Here is a 22,042-nt window from a genome sequence, read left to right as displayed (position 1 = left end):
TTTGTTGTTGTTGTTGTTGTTTGAGACAGGATCTTGCTGTGGCACCGAGAGTGGTGTCCAGTGATAAGATCCTGGCTCACTGCAGCCTCGACTTCCTGGGCCTAAGCAATCCTCCTACCCCAGCCTCCCAAGTAAATGAGACTATATAGGTTCATGCCACCATACCTGGCTAATTTTTTTGCCAGGTGAGACAGGGTTTCACCATGTTGCACAGGCTGGTCTTGAACTCCTGGTCTCAAGTGATTTTACTGGCCTTGGCCTTCCAAAGTGCTAGAATTACAGGTGTGAGCCACCAGTGCTTACAAGCCTTATCTGCACAAAACCAAAATCTTTCATCCAGTTGGAACTTATTTTGTGCACAATATGAAGTAAAGACATGATTTTAGTATTTATTTCCCAAGTATATAAACCTTTAGGTGGGCCCTAATTGTGAGGAGACTCAAATTCTCTTTGGAGAACTGTGTTTGGACTTTGTTCTGTGGTGATACATCAAAGGTGTGGGAGCTGGAAAGTCACACTGGCCGTACTTTCATTCATGCTGTAGTGAACTACAGGGGGTTTCAAAGCTGGGTGGCAAGGGGACTGGTAGGTGGTGGTTGGAAAGTGGCAAAAGCTAGAGGAAATCATAGTGTTTCAATGACTATTGAATGATTTTATGCTGCTCTTTTGAGTCTAATTGCCCTCTCTTTAAGATGGTACTAGAAGTGTTAACATTTCCATATGAAGTCATTACAACATCAACAAGTTTGAAATACCTTTAACTCAATAACTAACTCCTCCTCCTCCCACTTCTTCTGTCTCCCACTCTCACCTTTTTAAAATGAAACTAGATCTGCCAGGCACAGTGGCTCCTGCCTGTAACACCAGGCACTTTGGGAGGCAGAGGTGAGAGGATTCCTTGAGCCCAAAAGCTCAGGTCTGGGCAGCGTAGAGACCCCTGTCTCTAATATATATAAAATTAGCTGGGCATCCTGGTACACTCCTGTAGTTCTAGCTACTTGGGAGACTGAGGCAGGAGGATTGCTTGAGCCTGGGAAGGCGGCAGTGAGCCGTGTTTGCCCCACTGCCCACCAGCCTGGGTGACAGAGTGAGACCCTGTCTCAATCAATCAATCAATCAACTAGACCTAGAACAGAGATTCCTAGCACAGGATTACTAGCTAGGGGACCTCAGGTGAATTCCTTAATCTCTTTGTATAATCTCTTATCTGTACAATGAAGATGATAATACTACCTAGCTCATGGATTGTATTATCCTATGACATGGATACCTGTGTCCTTAGTTACTGTTTTTTGATTACATAAAGTATTAATGAACAATATTTATTTGTCATTTAAATTGTTTCCTGACTATATGATAGACATATTTCAAGGTTATATTCATATGAATATTTTTTCAGTTTAGGAACATGGCATGTATATTATTTTTGTGCATCTTTCGCGATAGTACCATGAACAATTAGTCACTTCACAAGCACTTTGGCTGCTTGCTTATTATTTTGATTAGGAGGGAAAAGTAATTTACTCCTGGCCTGAAGGGGCTGCCCATGCAGAGTGCTCACAGGGCAGTGAGATGTGATGTAAATGCAGTAACATCGCAGGGTTGGCAGATCTTCTGTAGAATGCTTCTCATCTTGACAGTATTCAGCAACCATTTTTGAACATATTGTGTTAGGGAGTGAAATAACAGACCTTAGAGGTTGGATTATGATCTCCATTTTATAGACGAACATGCAGAAACCCAGAGAGGAAAAGCAACTGGCCCACATGGTAAAGCTGTGTGTCCCACCCTGGCTTTGTCTGTCTCTAGAGCAGGAGCTTCCTTCTGGAGGCCTGAGGATGCATCAGTCTCCAAAGCATCTTGGACTTCTGGGAAACACGTTGCCCTCTTCCAGGACAGATCTTACGGAGGATCTCTAGAACGTTTATTTCTTATTTTGACTATTCATGACAACAAACTCCAGTACATTTTATCTGCCATTCTCCCACATCATTTTTTAGTTGCCTGAATTTGGAGAGAAGGGTTGGTATAGAGGAACAGAAAATAAACATGTGCGGTTCTGCTAAGTGTACTGAGCAAAGCACATTCATCTACACTATATTATCTAATTGGTTTTTCTTTTTCTTTTTGAGCTGCTAAAAAATGGTGAGATATTACACAAGAAAATGAACACAATAGAAAACAATGGTTTATCACAAAGAGAAAATCTGAGAAGCCATCACCAAGGTTAAAAGTAGAATGTTGCTAGCATCCCAACTGCCCTGGTACTGCCTGCCCACTCACCATCACCGTCCCACTCCCAAGATGGCTACTCTCTGGACTTCTATGGTTATTACTTTCTTCTGTTTATTTGTAATATACCAGCTGAGCCTACGTTCATAAGCACCACAGTTTTTGAACTTTGTGTGATGAAATCATACAGTATGTACCCCTCGGTGTCCGGCTTCTTCGCTCAACATTATGTTTGTGAGACATTCATCTGTGTTGCTCCCCAAAGCTGAAGGTTTAAGTCTCGGGGTCCAGTATTATTCTTTTAAACGTAGAAAGAGCAAGAGTGTTAAGAAAGCAGTTGGTTAAGTTCCGTAAAAGCTGCCAATCCAGGCGGCTTCAGTCCAGGAGGCTCTTCCGGAGCAGTGTCTTTTAGCGCCCGGAGAAGTGAGGCCTGGGTTTGGGGTCCAAGTCCGAGGTTGCTCTGGAGCGGGTCCCGCAAGGCGGGTGCACTTGAGGCAGGCGCCACGGTGCTGGAGGCTCCTACAGGGCTGAGGCGCGGGAGAGGCGGGGCCGGGGAGGGCGCGCGGCTAGTTGCTGGGCGACGGAACGCGTCCTTTCTTCCGTGGAGCCAGTCGAGCCCACCCAGCCAGTCGAGCCCACCCGGCCCCTCGGCACCGGAAGGGCCTGTTGCACACTGGCCGAGCGGCGGGGCCAATCTCACTGCCATCTGAATGGGAGCGGAGGCGCCATCGAGGCCGGGTGAGAGGAGGACGCGGCCTGGGGCGCGGTGACTTCGTGCGGGCGCTTTGCGAAGGAGAGGTGCGTTGTTTGGGCGGAGTGGTTGTCCACTCTGTTTCGCGTGGCTAATTCGTTGAGGCAGGTTCACCCCGGCAGAAATCAGGGTAGAAGGGGCTGGGGCACTGGGGCTGGAGTTTGGGCTGCCTTTCGTGGGAGAATGAGCACGGGTTGAAGAGGAGCTGGGAGGATTGAGAACCTGGTGGAAGGGAGAGGTAGGTGTACGACGCCAGACCGGGCTGTGGGGACAGGAGAAAAAGAGGCTAGGAAGGAGAAAGAGGGGGATTCAAAGAGACTTCGGGAGGTGAAAGGTCACAGTGGAGGTACTTTAATTTCCATCTACCTGACCCCTGCTGTTCCTTTACAGGGCAGCTTGTTTTGAGTAAACCTTAGCCACCATTAGGTGACTGCTCTCACTAGGGTCAATGTGTGCAGTTTCAGAATAGAGAGCAGTTGCCTGAGCCTGGCTCTAACTCCTTGATGGACGGTGAGACACTGTGGGCTTAATGCCAGGATTGTTGGCACTGAAGCCCACAGATCCACAATGGAACTATTGCAAACTACTGTTGCAGAAATTTAAAGGAGATCAATAATTTTTTTGTTTGTTTTTTTTTTTAACATGCAAATCTCAAAGTTGAACAAATTGCTTTTTTCATATCTACAACTTTATAGAGGCATAATTTATATTCAGTAAACTGCACAAATGAACAATTGTACAATATACAAGGTACAGGCATACAATTTGATGAGTTTTGACAGATGCATACACCTTTGAAACATTTCCTGCAATCAATATAACTGAACCTTTTCATTCTTCTGCCCTCTTTGCTCTTCATCCCTGCTTTTAGCCCACACCCTGCAACCAGTCACATATCTGCTGTGTGACACTATAGAATAGGTTGTATTTTCTAGAATTTTATATGCAAGAAAGCATACAGTATATGCCCATTTGTGTCTGGCTTCCTTACTTGGCATAATGATTTGCCATGACCTTTTCCTTGATTACTGTAGCTTACTGTAGTAGGTTTTGAAATTGGATAGTGCAAGTCCTCCAGCCTTTTCTTTTTAAAAATCACATTGGTGATTTTAAGTCATTTGAATTTGTGTATACATTTTAGATTCAGCTAGTAATTTCTATTTAAAAACCTGCTGTATTTTTTATTGGGATTGCATTGACTTTATAGATCTATTTGGGAGAATTGTGATTTTAAGAATATTGAGTCTTCCAATCTATGGACCTGGTATGTCTTCATTTATGTAGATCTTTAATTTCTGTAAATAATGTTTTGTAATTTTCAGTGTAGAGATTTTGGACATTTTTTGTTACATTAATTCCTAAATGTTATGTTTTGTGGAGGCACTAGTGTAAGTGGAATTTAAAAAATATTTTCCAGTTGTTTGCTGCTACTATATAAACATGGAACTGATTTTGTATGTTGCTAACTGTGTATTGTGCAACCTTTATATTTTCACTCATTAGGACATATAGATTTTTGTAGATTTCTCAGGACTTTTACCCTAAAAATTATGTCATCTGCAAATAGGGGCACTTTAACCTTTTCCTTTTCAATCTTTATTACTTTTATTTCTTTATCTTGCCATATTGCAATGGCTAAGACCTTCAGTATGATGTTGGATATGCATGAAAAGAGTGAGATATTTTTTCCTTGTTTCCAACTTTAGGAGGAAAGCATAAATATAATGTTAGCTGTAAAGTTTTTGTAGATTTTCTTAATTAGATTGAGGACATTCCCTGTGATTCATAGTTTGCCTAAAGCTACTAATTTATTTTTATCCTGAATGGTTGTTGAATTATTTCAAATATTTTTTTCACTACCAAAATAATCATATTGTTTTCATGTACTCTGTTAATATAGTGAATTATATTGATTTTCAAATAAATATAATAAATCAAGATACTTAAATCAATTTTTCAACCCTTGGATAAATCTATTTGGTCAAAATGTATTATCCTTTTCAAAAATATATTTTTGGATTTGATTTGCTAATATTTTGTTAATGATTTTTGCATATATGCTCATAAGGAATATTAGTATATAATGTTCTTTCTTTCAAAAAAGCCTTTGTTAGGTTTAGGATTATGGTTATGCAGGTATCATAAAATAAATTTTCCTTCCTCCTCTATTTGCTGAAATAAATGTATGTAAGATGGGTGTTATTTCTTTCTTGAATATTTGAGAGAACCATCCAGGGCTGGAATTGTCCTTGTGGTAAGATTTTTTGATAACAGATAAAATTTTTTAAAAATATAGAGCTATTCAGATTTCCTGTTTCTTGTGTTAATTTTGTTAAGTTGTAATTTTCAGAATTGCCCATTTCGTCTAAATTGGTAGATGTTGTTGGTGTAGTGTTGTTTATCACATTTTTAAAATTGTCCTTTAGTATCTTTAGGTTCTGTAGTGAAATCCTCTCTTTCATTCCTGATATTGGTGATTTTTGTTCTCTTAAACAGTCTAGTCAGATGGGTTTTTAAATTTTGTTGAAATTTTAGAAGAACCAACTCTTGACTTAGTTAATTTTCTCAATTCTTTTTCTGTTTTCCATGTGATTGATTTATATCCTTATATTTATTATTTCGTTCCATTACTTTGAGTATACGTTATTCTTCTTTTCCTAGATTCTTAATGTGGAACTTTAGGTTATTGATTTTAGACCTTTCTTCTTTTCGATTTCATCATATAGGGTATAAGTTTCCTTCTAAACACTGCTTCAGCTACACCCCACACATTCTGATATGTTGTGTTTTCATTATTATTCAGTCTAAAATATATTCTATGATTTAATAATATCTTTTGTTTTCAATTTACTTACCTGTTGGCTTTTTAGTTGCACTTCTTTGCATTACTTTAAAAATGGTTTCTCTAGTAATTACAATACACATCCTTAACATTTCAAAGTCTACTTAGAGTTCACTTTGGGAGGCCGAGACGGGCGGATCACGAGGTCAGGAGATCGAGACCATCCTGGCTAATACAATGAAACCCCGTCTCTACTAAAAAATACAAAAAAAAAAAAAAAAAAACTAGCCGGGCGAGGTGGCGGGCGCCTGTAGTCCCAGCTACTCGGGAGGCTGAGGCAGGAGAATGGCGGGAACCCAGGAGGCAGAGCTTGCAGTGAGCTGAGATCCGGCCACTGCACTCCAGCCTGGGTGACAGAGCGAGACTCGGCCTTAAAAAAAAAAAAAAAAAAGTCTACTTAGAGTTAATATTGAACTAGTTCACATAAAATGCAGAAACTGTACAACCATATAGTTCTTTTGCCCACGCCTATCCCAGTCTTTTTGGTTCTTGTCATATGTACTGCACCTACTTACATAAACATTCCACAACACAATATTATACTTTTTATACATTATTTTTAAACTTAAGAGAAAAAAATAGCTTCATGTACTTACTCAGACATTTGACACATTTCTCATCTTCATTCATTTTTAAAGATTTAAATTTCCTTCTGGTATCATTTCTCTTCTGCCTGAAGACCATTCTTTAGCATTTCTTGTAATTTCTATTGGCTGGTGAGTAATTCTCTTAGATTTTTTGTTTTATCTGAATATGTCTTTATTTTGTTTACCTTTTAAAAAAGAATATGCATGCTAGATATAGAATACTTGGTTGACAGTTTAAATTAATCAATTTATTTATTTATTTATTGAGACAGAGTCTTGCTGTGTTGCCCAGGCTGGAGTACAGTGGCACAATCTTGGCTCACTGCAGCCTTTGCCTCCTGGGTTCAAGAGGTGTTCTTGCTTCAGCCTCCCAAGCAACTGGGATTACAGGTGCCCAGCACTGTGCCCAGCTAATATTTGTATTTTTAGTAGAGATGGAGTTTCACCATGTTGGCCAGGCTTGTCTCAAACTCCTGACCTCAAGAGATCTGCCTGCCTGGGCCTCCCAAAGTGCTGGGATTACAGGCATGAGCCACTGCACCTGCTCTGGGTTGACAGTTAAAAAAAATCTTTTAGCATGTTACAAATCCTATTTCCCTGTCTTCTGTTCTTAGGGGTGTCTGATGAGAAGTCCATGGTCTTTGAATTATTGTTTTCCTGTCAATAGCGTGTTGTTTCTCTCTGTCTGCTTTTGAATTTTATCTTTGAATTTGTTTTTTATCACTTTACATATGATTTTCTTTACATTTATTCTGGTTGAGTTTCACTGAGCTTCTTGAATTTATAAATTTGTCTTTCTTCAAATTTAGGAAGTTCTCAAACATAATTATTTTTTATTTTTTGAGACAGATTCTCTCTTTGTCACTCAGGATGCTAGAGTGCAGTGGAGCAATCATTCTCCTTTTCCCTTGGGATGCTAATTATCTGAATGTTAGTGCTTTTTGGTATTATCCTTACAGGTATCTCAGGCTTTCTTTTTTCTCTTTTCTTATAATGGATAATTTCTGTGCATTTATCTTTAAACTCAGTTACTCTTTTCTCTGATATCTCCATTTTCCTAATCAATTTTTTTGAAAATATATTTTCAGGTATAAAATTTCTATTTTTATTTTTTTAATTTCTCTGCCAAGATTTTCTTTTTATTAATCTCTAGCATATTTTCCTTTACTTCATTGAGCATAGTTATAATGGTTGCTTTAATGTCCTTTTCTAATAATCTCAACATCTGAGTCATTTCTAGAATGGGATCTGTTCAATTTTCTTTTTCTTTTTATTAATCTCTAGCATATTTTCCTTTACTTGATTGGGCATAGTTATGAGAGTTGCTTTAATTTAAGTCCTTTTCTAATAATCTCAACACCTGAGTAATTTCTGGACTGGGATCTGTTTATTATCTTTACCTCTGAGAATGAGTCAATTTTCCCAAGTCTTTTCATGCCAAGTATTTTTGGACTATATCCTGGACATTGTGAATGTTTTGTCATGTAGAGTCTAGGTTCTGTCATATCCTTTCTGAAGAATGTTGTTGTTTCCCATTTAGCAGGCATTTCACCAGTCAGTTAAACTCACTGTAAGACCTGTCTTACTCTGCGGTTGGTGGTTCAGTTCAGCTCTTTAAGCCTTTGCTGTGCTACTTTGAGTTTGTCTTGCATATACATGAATCAAAGGTCAGTCGGAGATATATGGGGTTTAGAAGAATTTGGGGATTATCTTCTCTGGGTCTATTCCCTCCAGAATTTCTCTCTCAGTTCTCAGTGATGTTTGTTGTCTGGGCTCCTTTCCCAGATTCTTATGGCTAGAATAATGAAAGGCTTCCTATCAATGTTTTTGACACTTGCACTATGCCATTCTGCAGTTATGGACTGTGTTTGAAGAAAAACCACAATAAACCAGAAACTTCTCTCCAGGCCAGTTTACACAAATGTTGACTTTCCTCCACAATCTTCCTGTTTTATTTACTCTGAAGAATTCTTAGGTTAATAAAAAAATATTTTGTCCAGACTTTATATGTTGTTGTGAGGAACTGGTCTGTAAAGATGCATCTGTGAATTAGCCAGGCATGGTGGCGGCTCCCTGTAGTCCCAGATACTCAGGAGGCTGAGATAGGAGAGTGGCGTGAACCCAGGAGGCAGAGCTTGTAGTGAGCCGAGATCGCGCCACTGCACTCCAGCCTGGGCAACGGAGTGATACTCCATCTCAACACTGCAAAAAAAAAAAAAAAAAAAAGAGATGCATCTATGGCTCTTCAACAAATTGCATTTGAAACTGAGAGCAGGCAATATTTTAACATGTCAGAAGTACGATGACCATTAAACACACACACACATATCATTTTATTTTTATTTATTCTTTAAAAATTTTTATTTAAGACAGTCTTTGTCACCCAGGCTGGAGTGTAGTGCCACAATGATGGCTCACTGCAGCCTTGACCTCCTGGGCTCAAGCAATCCTTCTACCTCAGCCTTCTGTCTAGCTGGGACCAGAGGCATGTGCCACCATGCCTGGTTAATCTTTTATTTTTTGTAGAGATGGGGTCTCCCTATGTTGCCTTATTTGGTCTTGAACTCCTGGGCTCAAGTGATTCTCCCTTCTTGGCCTCCCAAAGAGCTGGGATTACAAGATGAGCCACTGCACCTGGCCACATTTTATTTTTAAATTTTGGCTTTTTAAGCAATTAAAGGGAGTCCAAGAAGGGAAGATAGAAAATGGGGAGAAGAAAAAGGCAGGGGAGTATTTTGTTGTTTCATTAGCTGTTATGTATTTATATATGTATGTATTTTTGAATGTAAGTATACATTCACAAGGGATATAGGCATATTCTAGATGACTGTTATAAAGGGTTGAGGTTTTATAGTTATTGAAATTTCTGTGAGCTTTTGAATAGCTTAGAGAGAAACCTCTTCTGAGCCTGAAAAATAGCATTTTCTCTATTTTCTATATCCTTGTAAATGAGCACATGTAAGTGGTTTTTACTATTATTGATATTAACAGGATTAAAGGCAGCAAAACAAGTATAGAAAGTGCAGAAAAATAGAAATAAATCACTGGTTTCCCATTCTTTTAGCAAAATTATTAATATGTTTATATATTTCTTTTGAGGCTTTTTTTTTGGTAAATGACAATGAGGGCACAAACAGATCTCATTTCTCCCACTGATATTTCAAAAGCAAGTATTGTTTTCAGAATATTTTTGTTTTCCTTGCAAGGCTGAAGATTTCACTAAATGAGATAGATTGTCCTTGGGCTAAGAAGTTTGTTTTGGAACTTTAGTACTGTGTATTGGAAATTGACATTGGCCTGAAGTTTAGGAAGTATGTCAATTGAGATGATATTTGATTATGGACCTAGGAAAACCCAAATCTTGTTCTTAATATGTTATCCTTCTCAGTGTGGTCCCCTGACTACATATAGGAAGAGGTCAAGGTCAGGTAATCCATATTACTTTCTGGGCCCATTCCTAATGTAATACTCTGATGAGTTAGGCCTAACATACGCAGACTGCTTTCCCTTTGTGACGTGGGTTTGTGTAGCTTGGAACCAAGTCATGTGCTAATCTGCTCCATTTATTTCGACTTTAGTTATAGTCTAGAGCAAAGTTTTGGATTTTCTGTTCCAATAGGAGAAATAGACACAACTGCAAGAACCAGAGAGCAACCTGCAATGGTCTAGAGAATTCAAGTGGGCAGCCCTGCCTGAGTCTTTAGCCATTTTTGGCTGGAGAACTTTCTTCTGATGGCTGACCTGGCCTTGTGAGAGAGAAGAAAAGGCTGGCTCTTGACGCTTCTGACTACTTCACTGCTCAGGCCTTGAACCTCCTGGCAGAAGAGAAAGGAAAAGGCATAGACAGATTTTTAAGAGCATTCTGTCCCATTTTAAAGGGTAGGGTAAACATAATCAGCCTGGTTTGTGAGCTGCCTATTTGACACATCATGTAGATGAATACTTTCTCCTTCAGAGACAACTACATTATTTTTCCCTTGGTATCTCCAAGCTAGAACTAGTTTCTCTTAGTAAATTGCTCCTTTGAAAAAGAGAACATGCTATTTTCTCACGAGAATGAATGTTTAAAAGGCATTTTATGTATTTTGTGTTGTAGGAGTGGGTAGGGGAATAAAGGCACTTAGCTTTGATGGACTGGCCCATGAAGCACTGGTATACCACTCATCTTGAATGCACAATAGAAGTTCCTGTTGAATTTAGAAGTTCTATTTCCTGTTGGTTTAATTTTAGATAGAAAGAGCAACTTTCCTGTTAAGAACTCATGGGAATGTACTAAGAAGTGTTAAACAATGAACAGTTGTTAAACTTCAATAGCAAACAAAAGGCCTGGGAGAAGTGAGAAAGCAGGAACTAAGAAATAAAAGGGAAGTGTGAGTGGGAGAGTCAAGTCAGATTCTCATCAGGTACTAATGTACTTCTGGTCTGTGCTCTGTTCCAGTTACTACCTTTCAACCTTTTGCAGGAAGAAATGCAGATAGTGTTGATATGAACATATTGCCACCTGTGCAAACAATAACAGTCAAAATACTGGGGGGGGGGGGGTGCGATTATACAGCATTTTTTAAAGTAGGGAAACTTTCTTAAGGGCTGTAGAAATAATTTCTATTGTTCATATCCTATGGTCTGGAAAACTGGCAACAGATAATTTTCACTGTTTAACATGAACCCTTCGTATGGATAGAATTGAATTGTCCAAGGTCTAGTCAGTGGTGGAGCTAGGTAAAGAAAGAAAGCCTATTGATTCCCAGATATGATGAGCTTTTCATGTAGCGAGGTCTTCAATTAAAAGCAATAAGACTATATTTGGAGAATAAACAGGAGATTTTCTTCGTACTATCAAACATCATGATAAATGAATAATTACAATTGTAAAGATAATTATTTAATGAATTGATATGAGTCCAACTAAGAAATGTAGATAAGTGATAAAAATGCAAGGTAAAATAAAAATATGTTTTCCACATTTGAGTTTTAAGTCCATATGGATTTATTTGGGTACCTGTCATGAAATACACCAAAAAATTGCACCAAATAGCTGTGTAGTAGTCTCAGCACAATTTATTGAAAAATTCTTTTATCATCAATTTAATGCTGCCTTTATAATATAACTAATATTATATTTCATCCTTTTTCTCACTTTCTCAGTGTAGCTATTGATTTTAGCAGGAGGTTTTCAATTCTAATTATTGTATCTGTAAACCTTTTATCTGGTTGCTCTTCATTGAGCAAGAAGTGCTGCCTCATTTCTGTTTTCCTTTCTTTTTTTTGGCTAATCCAGCCTGTTTATTATTTCAAATGAATCCAGAATTACCTTTCAAAGTTCAAAATATCATTTTCAGAGTTTTGCATTGGCATGAAACCAATATAGTATTTTGGTAAGGCCTGATATAATTAAAATATTTGGTCTTTCCATCAAGGAACATTAACTTCCTATTTAGTTGAATCTTTCTTCAATATCCTTCAGTAAAATTTAAAAATTTTAATCATGTAGTTTCAGTACATGTTTTTGTTAGGTTTATGCTCAGATACTTACTTTAAAAATATTACAAATGAAATTTTACCATTATAGTAAAAACATTGTTTTACATCTGTTGCCCAGGCTAAAGTCCATTATGTTTTTGATGAGACCATTTTGGTATAAAGAAATTATTGGGGGATATATATAAAATATATATTATATATAAGGTATTATATAAATATGTAAAGTATATCTAATATATAATACATAAATTATATATAATATATTATATAAATTATATATAATATAATATATAAATTATATGTAATATAATATATAAAAAATATACAATATACAAATATATGCAAATTCATATATAATATATATTATATGTAAATACATATAAATTATATATAATATATTATATATAAAATATATATAAACATATAATATATAATATAATATATAAAAATTATATATAAATATATAATATATAGCCATAATATATAAAATATATAAATATATAAATTATATATAAATATATTAATTATAATATATTAACTATATAATATATAAATATATAATAAAATTATTATATATAAATAATATATTATATATAAATTATATATAACTATATTCTGCAAGGGATTTGAATTTAAAATATATAATATATATTATATATAATATAAAGATATAAAGATGGAAGTTCTCTAGGGTATCATCCAGGAGAACTTCCCCAACCTAGTAAGGCAGGCTAACATTCAAATTGAGGAAATACAGAGAATGCCACAAAGATACTCTTTGAGAAGAGCAACTCCAAGACACATAATTGTCAGATTCACCAAAGTTGAAACCAAGGAAAAAATGTTAAGAGCAGCCAGAGAGAAAGGTCAGGTTACACACAAAGGGAAACCCATGAGACTAACAGCAGATCTCTTGGCAGAAACTCTCCAAGCCAGAAGAGAGTGGGGGCCAATATTCAACATTCTTAAAGAAAAGAATTTTCAACCCAGAATTTTGTATCCAGCCAAACTAAGTTTTATAGTGAAGGAGAAATAAAATTATTTACAGACAAGCAAATGCTTAGAGATTTTGTCACCACCAGGCCTGCCCTACAAGAGATTTTGAAGGAAGCACTAAACATGGAAAGGAACAACAGGTACCAGCCATTGCAAAAACATGTCAAAATGTAAAGTCCATCAATGCTAGGAAGAAACTGCATCAACTAGCGAGCAAAATAACCAGCTAATATCTATTACATATTACATATTATATATTGTATATTATTATATATTTATATATAAATATATATTATATATATTTATATATAAATTAATAATATACATTAAATATATATTATATATATTTTAAATTCAAATGCCTTGCAGAATCCTATTAGAGTTCTAGTGTCGGTGTTTTCAGTAGATAATCATATCTGGAAATAATGATGACATTCCAGAGGTGTTTCTGCCTTACTGTTTTATTTATTTTCAAAGAAACTTGACCTTGAGTGTTCTCTAAAGACTTATTATTCTTCTAGTTCATTGTATTTTGTTTTACTTTCATTGTTTTACCCTGATTTCTTGAAATGCTCCTCTTGGTGTGTTCTGTGGAACACTGTCCTCTTCATTTTTCTAACTCTCTGATTGCTCTTGCCCCTGCCACCTCACACAGGTAAGTATGCCACAGAACCTGCCATTGGTCCCCTATTTATATTTACTGCTAGCCTGGCTTTGAGTAATGATCTTTTAAGATCTCAAAATGTACTTATGATCATAGCTAGCTGGCCCTGCTGAATAACAGAATTTTTAAAAATTGTAGTTAAAATACACATAACAAAATTTGTCCTCTTAAACATTTTCAAGTGTACAGTTCAGTGAATAACAGAAGTTTTATTTTGACTAAGACTTCATTAGGCTGACTCAAAGTCCCTATTTTTTGAAGGAGTTTTCATTGCTCCCAATTATTCCTAATCATTGGCCAGGTCCTGTCAGTTTTACCTAGCTTTGTCTCTATTTTTACTCTGCTTCATTATCAAGGCCAGACTCAGGCTCCAGCTACCACATTCTTACTTGTCCTTCCAGGCTTTATTCCGTTTTCTACTTAATATATCGTTACTTTTCTGCTAAAAATTTAGAGTGGTTTCCAGTAGCTCACAGAAAAAGTACAGAGAGTGGCACTGAAGGCCTCATAATCTAGCTGCAGCCCATCCTGAGGTTTCTCGCATTCCCTTCCTACATGCTGCTGTGGCTTAGATGACACTTTGAGGGAGTGAGCTGGGTAAGGAAGGGGACACCTGGGACCAGTTGGAGAGGGAAGGGGAAACAGCTGTCTAGCCACAGGAGCTGGGATTTGGCCCTTGCACTGACAGACCCTTCATTTTTCTTTTTTTCTGAGAAACTGCAAATCTGAATTGGTATATGAAAATCTTCCAATTTAAAATAGTTGGCTACGAATTAAGATTGTGGAAGTAAGCCAGACATGGTTGCTCACGCCTGTAATTTCAACACTTTGGAAGGCTGAGGTGGGAGGATGGCGTGAGCCCAGGAGTTAGAGACCAGCCTGGGAAACACAAAACGGAATCTCTACAAACAAAGTATTAGCTGGATGTGGTGTACCACATTTGATCGCAGCAACTCAGGAGGCTGAGGTGGGAGGATCGCTTGAGCCCAGGAGGCCGAGACTGCACTAAGCCATGATCATGCCATTGCTCTCCAGCCACTTGGGCAACAGAACGAGATCTTGTCTCAAAAAAAGAAAAAATTGTTGAAATACTCTGAACAATACGGGCTGAATGATCCAGGCCTCAGGCCACAGTTTGTGGCCTTCATTCTGTTGTAGCAGGGGTCCTGGGGATTTTCTAAGCTATGCTTAGTACGATACTTCTTGCCTGGAAGTGAAACATTACATTAGAGTTTAAAGAAATGTTAAAAGAAATCCAATAGAGAATAGAGGTTTGGGAAACTTCCACCGAAAAAAATGACTGCTTTAGAGGTTTTTCATGGTTCTTGTGAAATGGCCAATAGGTGGACATAAAATTACATGATAATATTACCCACTTGCGCCTCAGGGAGCACAGTGAGGTTCTATTATGAGAAGATTTGCTGAGCTGGAATTTTATTCCAGTTTTGTTTTGTATTTATGTATATACGCACACCACACATATGATTGTTTTGGGGCTTACTTTACAGGTCAAATTTATCAAGATGTCCACGATCCCGAGGCACTTTGGCCTGAAATACAAAGAGGAATCCTATATGTTTAAAGAGCTTGAGAAGGTTCGGCAGGAAACTAAAAAGGATTTTCTCCGATTCAAGCAGAAGTTGGCCTCCAAGCCGGCTGTAGATGAAAGGCCAGTCCACAGCCTCTATGCCCCCGGCGCGGCCCGCCCCGAGCGCGTTTCCTGCGCCGCAGCCCGGACGTCGAGAGGGTCCCCTTCGGCTAAAGGCCCTGCAATGTCCGCGGCCGCCCTCCTGCAGGAGGTGCTCGGAGGCGCGCCGCGGCCCTCGGGCCTGGGTGAGGCGGCGGCTCCAGGCAAGACCTTGTCGTTTCGCCCCCGGGACTTTTACTTGCGGAGCTCCGCGTTCCTACGGCATCAGACCCTGAAAAAGCCGCCAGTCATCGCCTCGGGGTTCGGCACGGCCAGACCCGTGGTCCTGCTGCCACCGCCCGAGCCGCCCGTGAAGCGCAGAGCGTGCAGGGTATTGGGGAGCTCGCGGCACGCGGCCCCCAGGCCGGTCCTTGACCTGGGCAGGGGGCGCGAGGAGAGCCAGGAGGTAGCTCCTCTCTCAGGGCCCTGCATGGCCAAAGAGAGGAAGGTCAGCTCCATCTCCACAGAGGACGGTTACACGAATGTCAGCAGCGGGCGGAGGAAAGTGAGGATCCGCACCCACTTCATGAGCGAGAGCCGGGCCCGCGAGGCGCGGGAAGCGGCGGGGTTAGGAGCCCAGGGAGAACAGGAGAGCTTGCCGCCCAGCGACGCGCGGGAGGCCGCCTGGCAGGCACTGCTGCCCGCCCGCGTGATCCCCACGTCCATCGAAGAGATCATCGCCTCGCTGCAGTCCGAGGCCCAGCTGGCCTCCGACCAGACCATCAAAGAGCTCATACGGAGCATCCTTGGCCAGAACTACGATATTAGAATGGAAGTAGGTGAACCAAAACCAGAGTAATGTTTCTCCCAAATGCAATTTGGGGTGCATTACATATGTAAGCACAGTTTATTATGGATGCTATTTCGGTGCACAGGGTGTCATGTATTATAACACAAAAACACTGGGGCGTTATTCAACTTCTTTGCATTTTTTTTGAATTTTCCATTTGAATTTTTGAATTTTCTGTCTAGGGAGTGTATCCTCTTTTCAAAGCGAAGGAAACTGAGCGATGATCCCAAAAACTGATTCAGAGAACATTAGCTGAAGACTTCAGTAATACGTCACTAGTAGCCTTACCCTTCAAAGGTTTTGTGATTATTTAGTATTAAAGGAACAGGCATTTTATGTAAAAAACTCTTTTTTTCTGTTACAGTTTAATATTAGCAGTAGTAAATTAAAGTAAAAGTGCATTTATATTCTAAGAAGATCAGCATATTACAATTTATAAGAATTCTGTACTTTCAGTGAAAATCATTCTCTTGAAACATTTTAAAAAATATTTTCTAGGTCTTCCCAATCATAGAGATTTGTAAGTGCGTCTTGTGTGCCAAACTCTATGGGACACACTATACATGCATTTTTGTCCCCATGACAACCCTATCAGGTCAATAGATACTAATAAAAGTCCTGTCTGACATGGAGGCCTTCGAGCTTTAGTGAGGTTAAAAAAGATTGGCACAGTGTTCTGGAGCTAATGCATGGCAGAGCTGGGATTCCACCCCAGGCAGTCTCATCCGAGACACTGAGCTGGAACCATGCCCGGGACAGCCCACTGATTCATTATGACTTGTCCTGGGTAGGAAGCTAAGCTAGATAGGGTCATATTTAAGTTTAAGGTATGTTGTCCATTATACAGACTTTGCTGTGGCAGGGACATTGACAGCAAAAGTAGTAACAAGGGAACTTGACCCCCAAACGAAAGAAAGAAAGAAAGAAAGAAAGAAAGAAAGAAAGAAAGAAAGGAGACAGTCTTTTTTGAGAATGACAGAAGCAAGAAGATTCTATTACTGTTCTTGGCTGCAGCTACAAATATCTTATTAGTACACAGAATACTGCTACTGCATTATGTCTTTAAAATTGTTTCAGCCCCAGAATGCACTCTTGGCTGTGATTTAAGGAATGTGACCATAAAGGGAAGCAAAAACAGGTATGAGCAAGAGTCTCTGGTGTTGCCTTTGGCCTAATGTTTGTGGGCAGAGTATGACAAATGTTCTGAGCTGAGACTCACACCTCCCCATTGTTACTGAACAAGATCAGGGTGACTGCTCAGGCCATTTAAAAATGGATATTTCTAGTTAGATTTTCTGTGAATCTAATAAGAAATCAGGGATGCCCAATGAAGAGCCTTAGCAAAGAGAAGAGAGGCCTCGGCGCCCCTTCTTCTGACATAGGCCCCATGCTCTATGACGTAGTTAAGGTACTTGACATGAAGAGGGGATGGTATTAGAAACTGGCCCAGAGGTCCCGTACAGTTGAGGAAAGTTATACCTCAGAGCAGTGTCCCATAAGAAAGATTGTATTTTGGCGGGCTCAAATGGACTTAGGGATATATGAAGAGAGACTATTAAATGAATAATGAACACTGCAGTGTATTTGGCTCTTCTACCAGAAGTGTTAATTCCTCTTGTGTATTCTTTTTTTTTTTTTTTTTTTTTTTTTTAGAGTTGTGCTCTGTCGCCCAGGCTGGAGTGAAGTGACATGGTCTCCGCTCACTGCAACCTCCACCTCCCGGGTTCACACCATTCTCCTGCCTCAGCCTCCCGAGAAGCTGGGACTGCAGGCACCTGCCACTACGGCTGGCTAATTTTTTTGTATTTTTAGTAGAGACAGGGTTTCACTGTGTTAGCCAGGATGGTCTCGATCTCCTGACCTTGTGATCTGCCCACCTCGGCCTCCCAAAGTGCTGGGATTACAGGTGTGAGCCACTGTGCCTGGCCCCCCTTGTGTATTCTTTTTATGGCATTTATCCTACATATTGTTTTGTGTAGGAGCATGGCATGGATCATGGAGCATTAGAATAAAGTATATCTTGGACAGTATCAGGTATCTCAGTCCCATCCCTGCCTCTCATTATCTTGATTTTTTGAGTGCAGCCTGGATTTTGTTCTTGGCTTTTAAAATTTTGACACCCCCACCCCACAACAATTCCAGAAGATAGAACTTGCATTTCTTAAAGTAAAAGTGGCTTCAGAAGTTTTATTAGGGTGAAAAATGATAAAATGGGGAATTTGTTGCAATGGCAGTGGGTGGTAGGTGAGAGACAGTAATAAGAATGCAAGTATGGGCCTGGCGCGGTGGCTCACGCCTATAATCCCAGCACTTTGGGAGGCTGAGGCGGGTGGATCACCTGAGGTCAGGAATTCAAGACCAGCCTGGCCAACATGGTGAAACCCCATCTCTACTAAAAATGAAAAAATTAGCTGGGCGTGGTGGCAGGCGCCTGTAATCCCAGCTACTTGGGAGGCTGAGGCAGGAGAATCCCATGAACCTGGGAGGTGGAGGTTGCAGTGAGCCAAGATCATGCCATTGCACTCCAGCCTGGGATACAACAGCGAGACTTTGTAAAAAAAAAAAAAAAAAAAATGTAAGTATGCAAGTGTAAAAGTGGTATCCAAATTATGATTTGAAAAAATTCTTAAGATTAGAATAAGAATGTTTGTTTTAAATGTTTGGGGCTTATGTTAATGATGTTCTTTCCAGGAAAAACAAGGAACATGGTTCTTCCCTTTAGAAATCATAACTTGCAGCCACATAGCAATCCCTAGAGGGAAGCTGAGAGGTAAGATGATCTTGGCAGGCTGGACTGTTTTTGTTGAGAACTTGTTAAAGGACATTCCACATGCAGCACTTAGAGGTCCATAGTTACGTGGGCCTGGAGTTGCAAAGAATACGGAGGGTTAAAGTTAGCTGTCAAATGTCAGACATCTAAACCAGGATTTCTCAACATTGGCACTCTTGACATTTTGGGCCACTTAATTTTTCATTAAGGGTGGCTGTCCCGTGAATTGTAGGATGTTTCAAGGGATCCATGGCTTCTGCACACTAGATACTAGCAGCATCTCCCAAGTCATAACAATAAAAAATGTCTCCAGATGTTGCCAGATGAGCCCTTGAGGCGGGAGCAAAATCGTGCCAACCTCTTTTATCCAATTGAGAAACACTGACCTAAACAGTATGCATATACCTTGGCAGGAGAAGTAGAAATGTTATGAATGTTTGCTTGTTTTGCTAAGACATTCAATAGTATCAGTCACAAAGATATATTCGAATTACACGAGGCTGGGATTCACAGACCACTTTCTAGATGTTAATTGGAGGATGAAGTATCCAGGTGGTCCTTGCTTCTGTCATGCATAGTTGTTTCTGATCATACAGCTCAAAAGGAAAATGGCTTAACGTGACCTAGATAAGAGAGAATTCATAGTCCAAGTCTCCTATAAGCAAATAATATACAGTCTACAAAAAAGTTATGTCATAAAACTTATGCTTATGTTTGCCTCAGGGAAGATGAAATAGATATCCTTTTTCTCTATTCTTCCTGCTTAGTAAAACTAACTATAAACCCTGAACATTGTATATAAAACAAATATCAGAAGACTCCAAAACATGAATAGCAGAAGACAGCACATCTAGGGACTTTGGGACACAAGGAATGACCTGGTGGTGAATTCTCTGACTTTTCTTTTTTCCTAGTTTCTCCCAGACTTGTAGCTAAAGAAGCTAGTAACATACGTAGGAATGCCAATGGTTACAGCTAGAAAAAGCTGCAACAAAAGCCTGCTCTTTAGCCAAAAGATCAGGAAAGGGGCAGCCTAGCAAGACAAAAAGTTTTTAGACAATAACTGTGTTACTCTGGCTAAATACTGCAGAAAAACCTGTGGCCCCACTCCCACCCCACCCATCAAGCCTGGATGGGGAGCCTGTATTTCTGATGTAATTTGGATATTTGTCCACACTCAAATCTTATGTCGAATTATAATCTTCAGTGCTGCAGATGGGGCCTGGTGGGAGGTGTTTGGGCCATGGTGGGATCCCCCATGGCTTGGTGCTCTCTTTGCAATAGTGAGAGAGTTCTTGCAAGATCTGGCCATTTAAAAATGTGTGGCCCTTCCCCGCCACTCTCTCTTGCTCCTGCTTTCATCCTGTGAAGTGCCTGCTCCCGCTTTGCCTTCCACCATGATTTTTAGCTTCCTGAGGCCTCCCCAGAAGGTGACGCCAGAGCTGTGCATCCCGTAGAACCTGTAGAACCATGAGCCAATTAAACCTCTTTTCTTTATAAATTACCAAGTCTCTGTTTTTTTAAAATTGTATTAAATCTTTAATTTTTATTATTATACTTTAAGTTCTGGGATATATGTGCAGGGTTGTTACATAAGTATATAAGTGCCATGGTGGTTTGCTGTACCCATCAACCCGTCATCTGCATTAGGTATTTCTCCTAATGCTATCCCTCCCCCAGCTCCCCACCCCACGACAGGCCCCGGTGTGTGATGTCCCTCTCCCTTGTCCATGTGTTCTCATTGTTCAACTCCCACTTATGAGAACATGTGGTGTTTGGTTTTCTGTTCCTGTGTTAGTTTGCTGAGAATGATGGTTTCCAGTTTCATCCACGTCTCTGCAAAGGACACGAACTCATTCTTTTTTTATGGCTGCATAGTATTCCATGGTGTATATGTGCCACATTTTCTTTATCCAGTCTATCACTGATGGGCATTTGGGTTGGTCCCAAGTATTTGCTATTGTGAATAGTGCTGCAATAAACATACATGTGCATGTGTCTTTATAGTAGAAGGATTTATAATCTTTTGGGTATATACCCAATAATGGGATCACTGGGTCAAATGGTATATCTAGTTCTAGATCCTTGAGGAATTGCCACACTGTCTTCCACAATGGTTGAACTAATTTACACTCTCACCAACAGTGTGAAAGCATTCCTATTTCTCCACATCCTCTCCAGCATCTGTTGATTCCTGACTTTTTGTTTTGCTTTGTTTTATTTTGAGATGGAGTTTCGCTCTTGTTGCCCAGGCAGGAGTGCAATGGTGTGATCTCAGCTCATTGCAACCTCCACCTCCCAGGTTTAAGCAATTCTCTTGCCTCAGCCCCCCGAGTAGCTGGAATTGCAGGCGTGTGCCACCACGCCCGGCTAACTTTGTATTTTTAGTAGAGATGGATTTTACCATGTTGATCAGGCTAGTCTTGAACTCTTGAACTCAGGTGATCCGCCCACCTTGGCCTTCCAAAGTGCTGGGATGAAAGGCATGAACCACTGTGCCTGGCCTGTTTCCTGACATTTTAATGATTGTCCTTCTAACTGACTTGAGATGGTATCTCATCATGGTTTTGATTTGCATTTCTCTAATGACCAGTGATGATGAGCTTTTTTTCATATGTTTATTGGCCGCATAAATGTCTTCTTTTGAGAACTGTCTGTTCATATCCTTCACCCACTTTTTGATGGGATTGTTTTTTTCATGTAAATTTATTTAAGTTCCTTGTGGATTCTGGATATTAGCCCTTTGTAAGATGGATAGATTGCAAAATTTTTCTCCGATTCTGTAGGTTGCCTGTTCATTCTGATGATAGTTTGTTTTGCTGTGCAGAAGCTTTTTAGTGTAATTAGAATCCAACTGTCAATTTTGACTTTTGTTGCCATTGCTTTTGGTGTTTCAGTCATGAAGTCTTTGCCAATGCCTGTGCCCTGAATGGTATTGCCTAGGTTTTCTACTAGGGTTTTTATAGTTTTTGGTTTTATGTTTAAGCCTTTAATCCATCTTGAGTTAATTTTTGTGTGAGGTGTAAGGAAGGAGTCCAGTTTCAGTTTTCTGCATATGGCTAGCCAGTTTTCCCAGCCCCATTTATTAAATAGGAAATCCTTTTTCCATTGCTTTTGTCAGGTTTGTCAAAGGTCAGATGGTTGTAGATGTGTGGTGTTATTTCTGAGGCCTCTGCTCTGTTCCATTGGTTTTTATACCTGTTTTGGTACTAGTACCATGCTGTTTTGGTTACTGTAGCCTT

General features: G+C 39.5%; 1 protein-coding gene across 3 annotated transcripts in view; it reads left to right on the top strand.

Moving 5' to 3' along the window:
• TTC6 (tetratricopeptide repeat domain 6) overlaps positions 1-22,042 on the top strand; it is a 228,133-nt gene that overhangs the window by 12,484 nt on the left and 193,607 nt on the right. For all 3 annotated transcript variants that reach the window (XM_009211439.4, XM_017961138.3, XM_021941153.2), the window contains one exon: positions 15,062-16,015. In XM_009211439.4, the coding sequence (XP_009209703.3) occupies positions 15,062-16,015 (954 nt within the window). The remainder of the gene's footprint in view (positions 1-15,061; positions 16,016-22,042) is intronic.

Source organism: Papio anubis, chromosome 7 (genome assembly GCF_008728515.1).
Source record: "Papio anubis isolate 15944 chromosome 7, Panubis1.0, whole genome shotgun sequence".
NCBI lineage: Eukaryota > Metazoa > Chordata > Mammalia > Primates > Cercopithecidae > Papio > Papio anubis.
The sequence above is the reverse complement of the archived record's forward strand: the minus strand, read 5'-3'. Positions and strand labels throughout refer to the sequence as shown.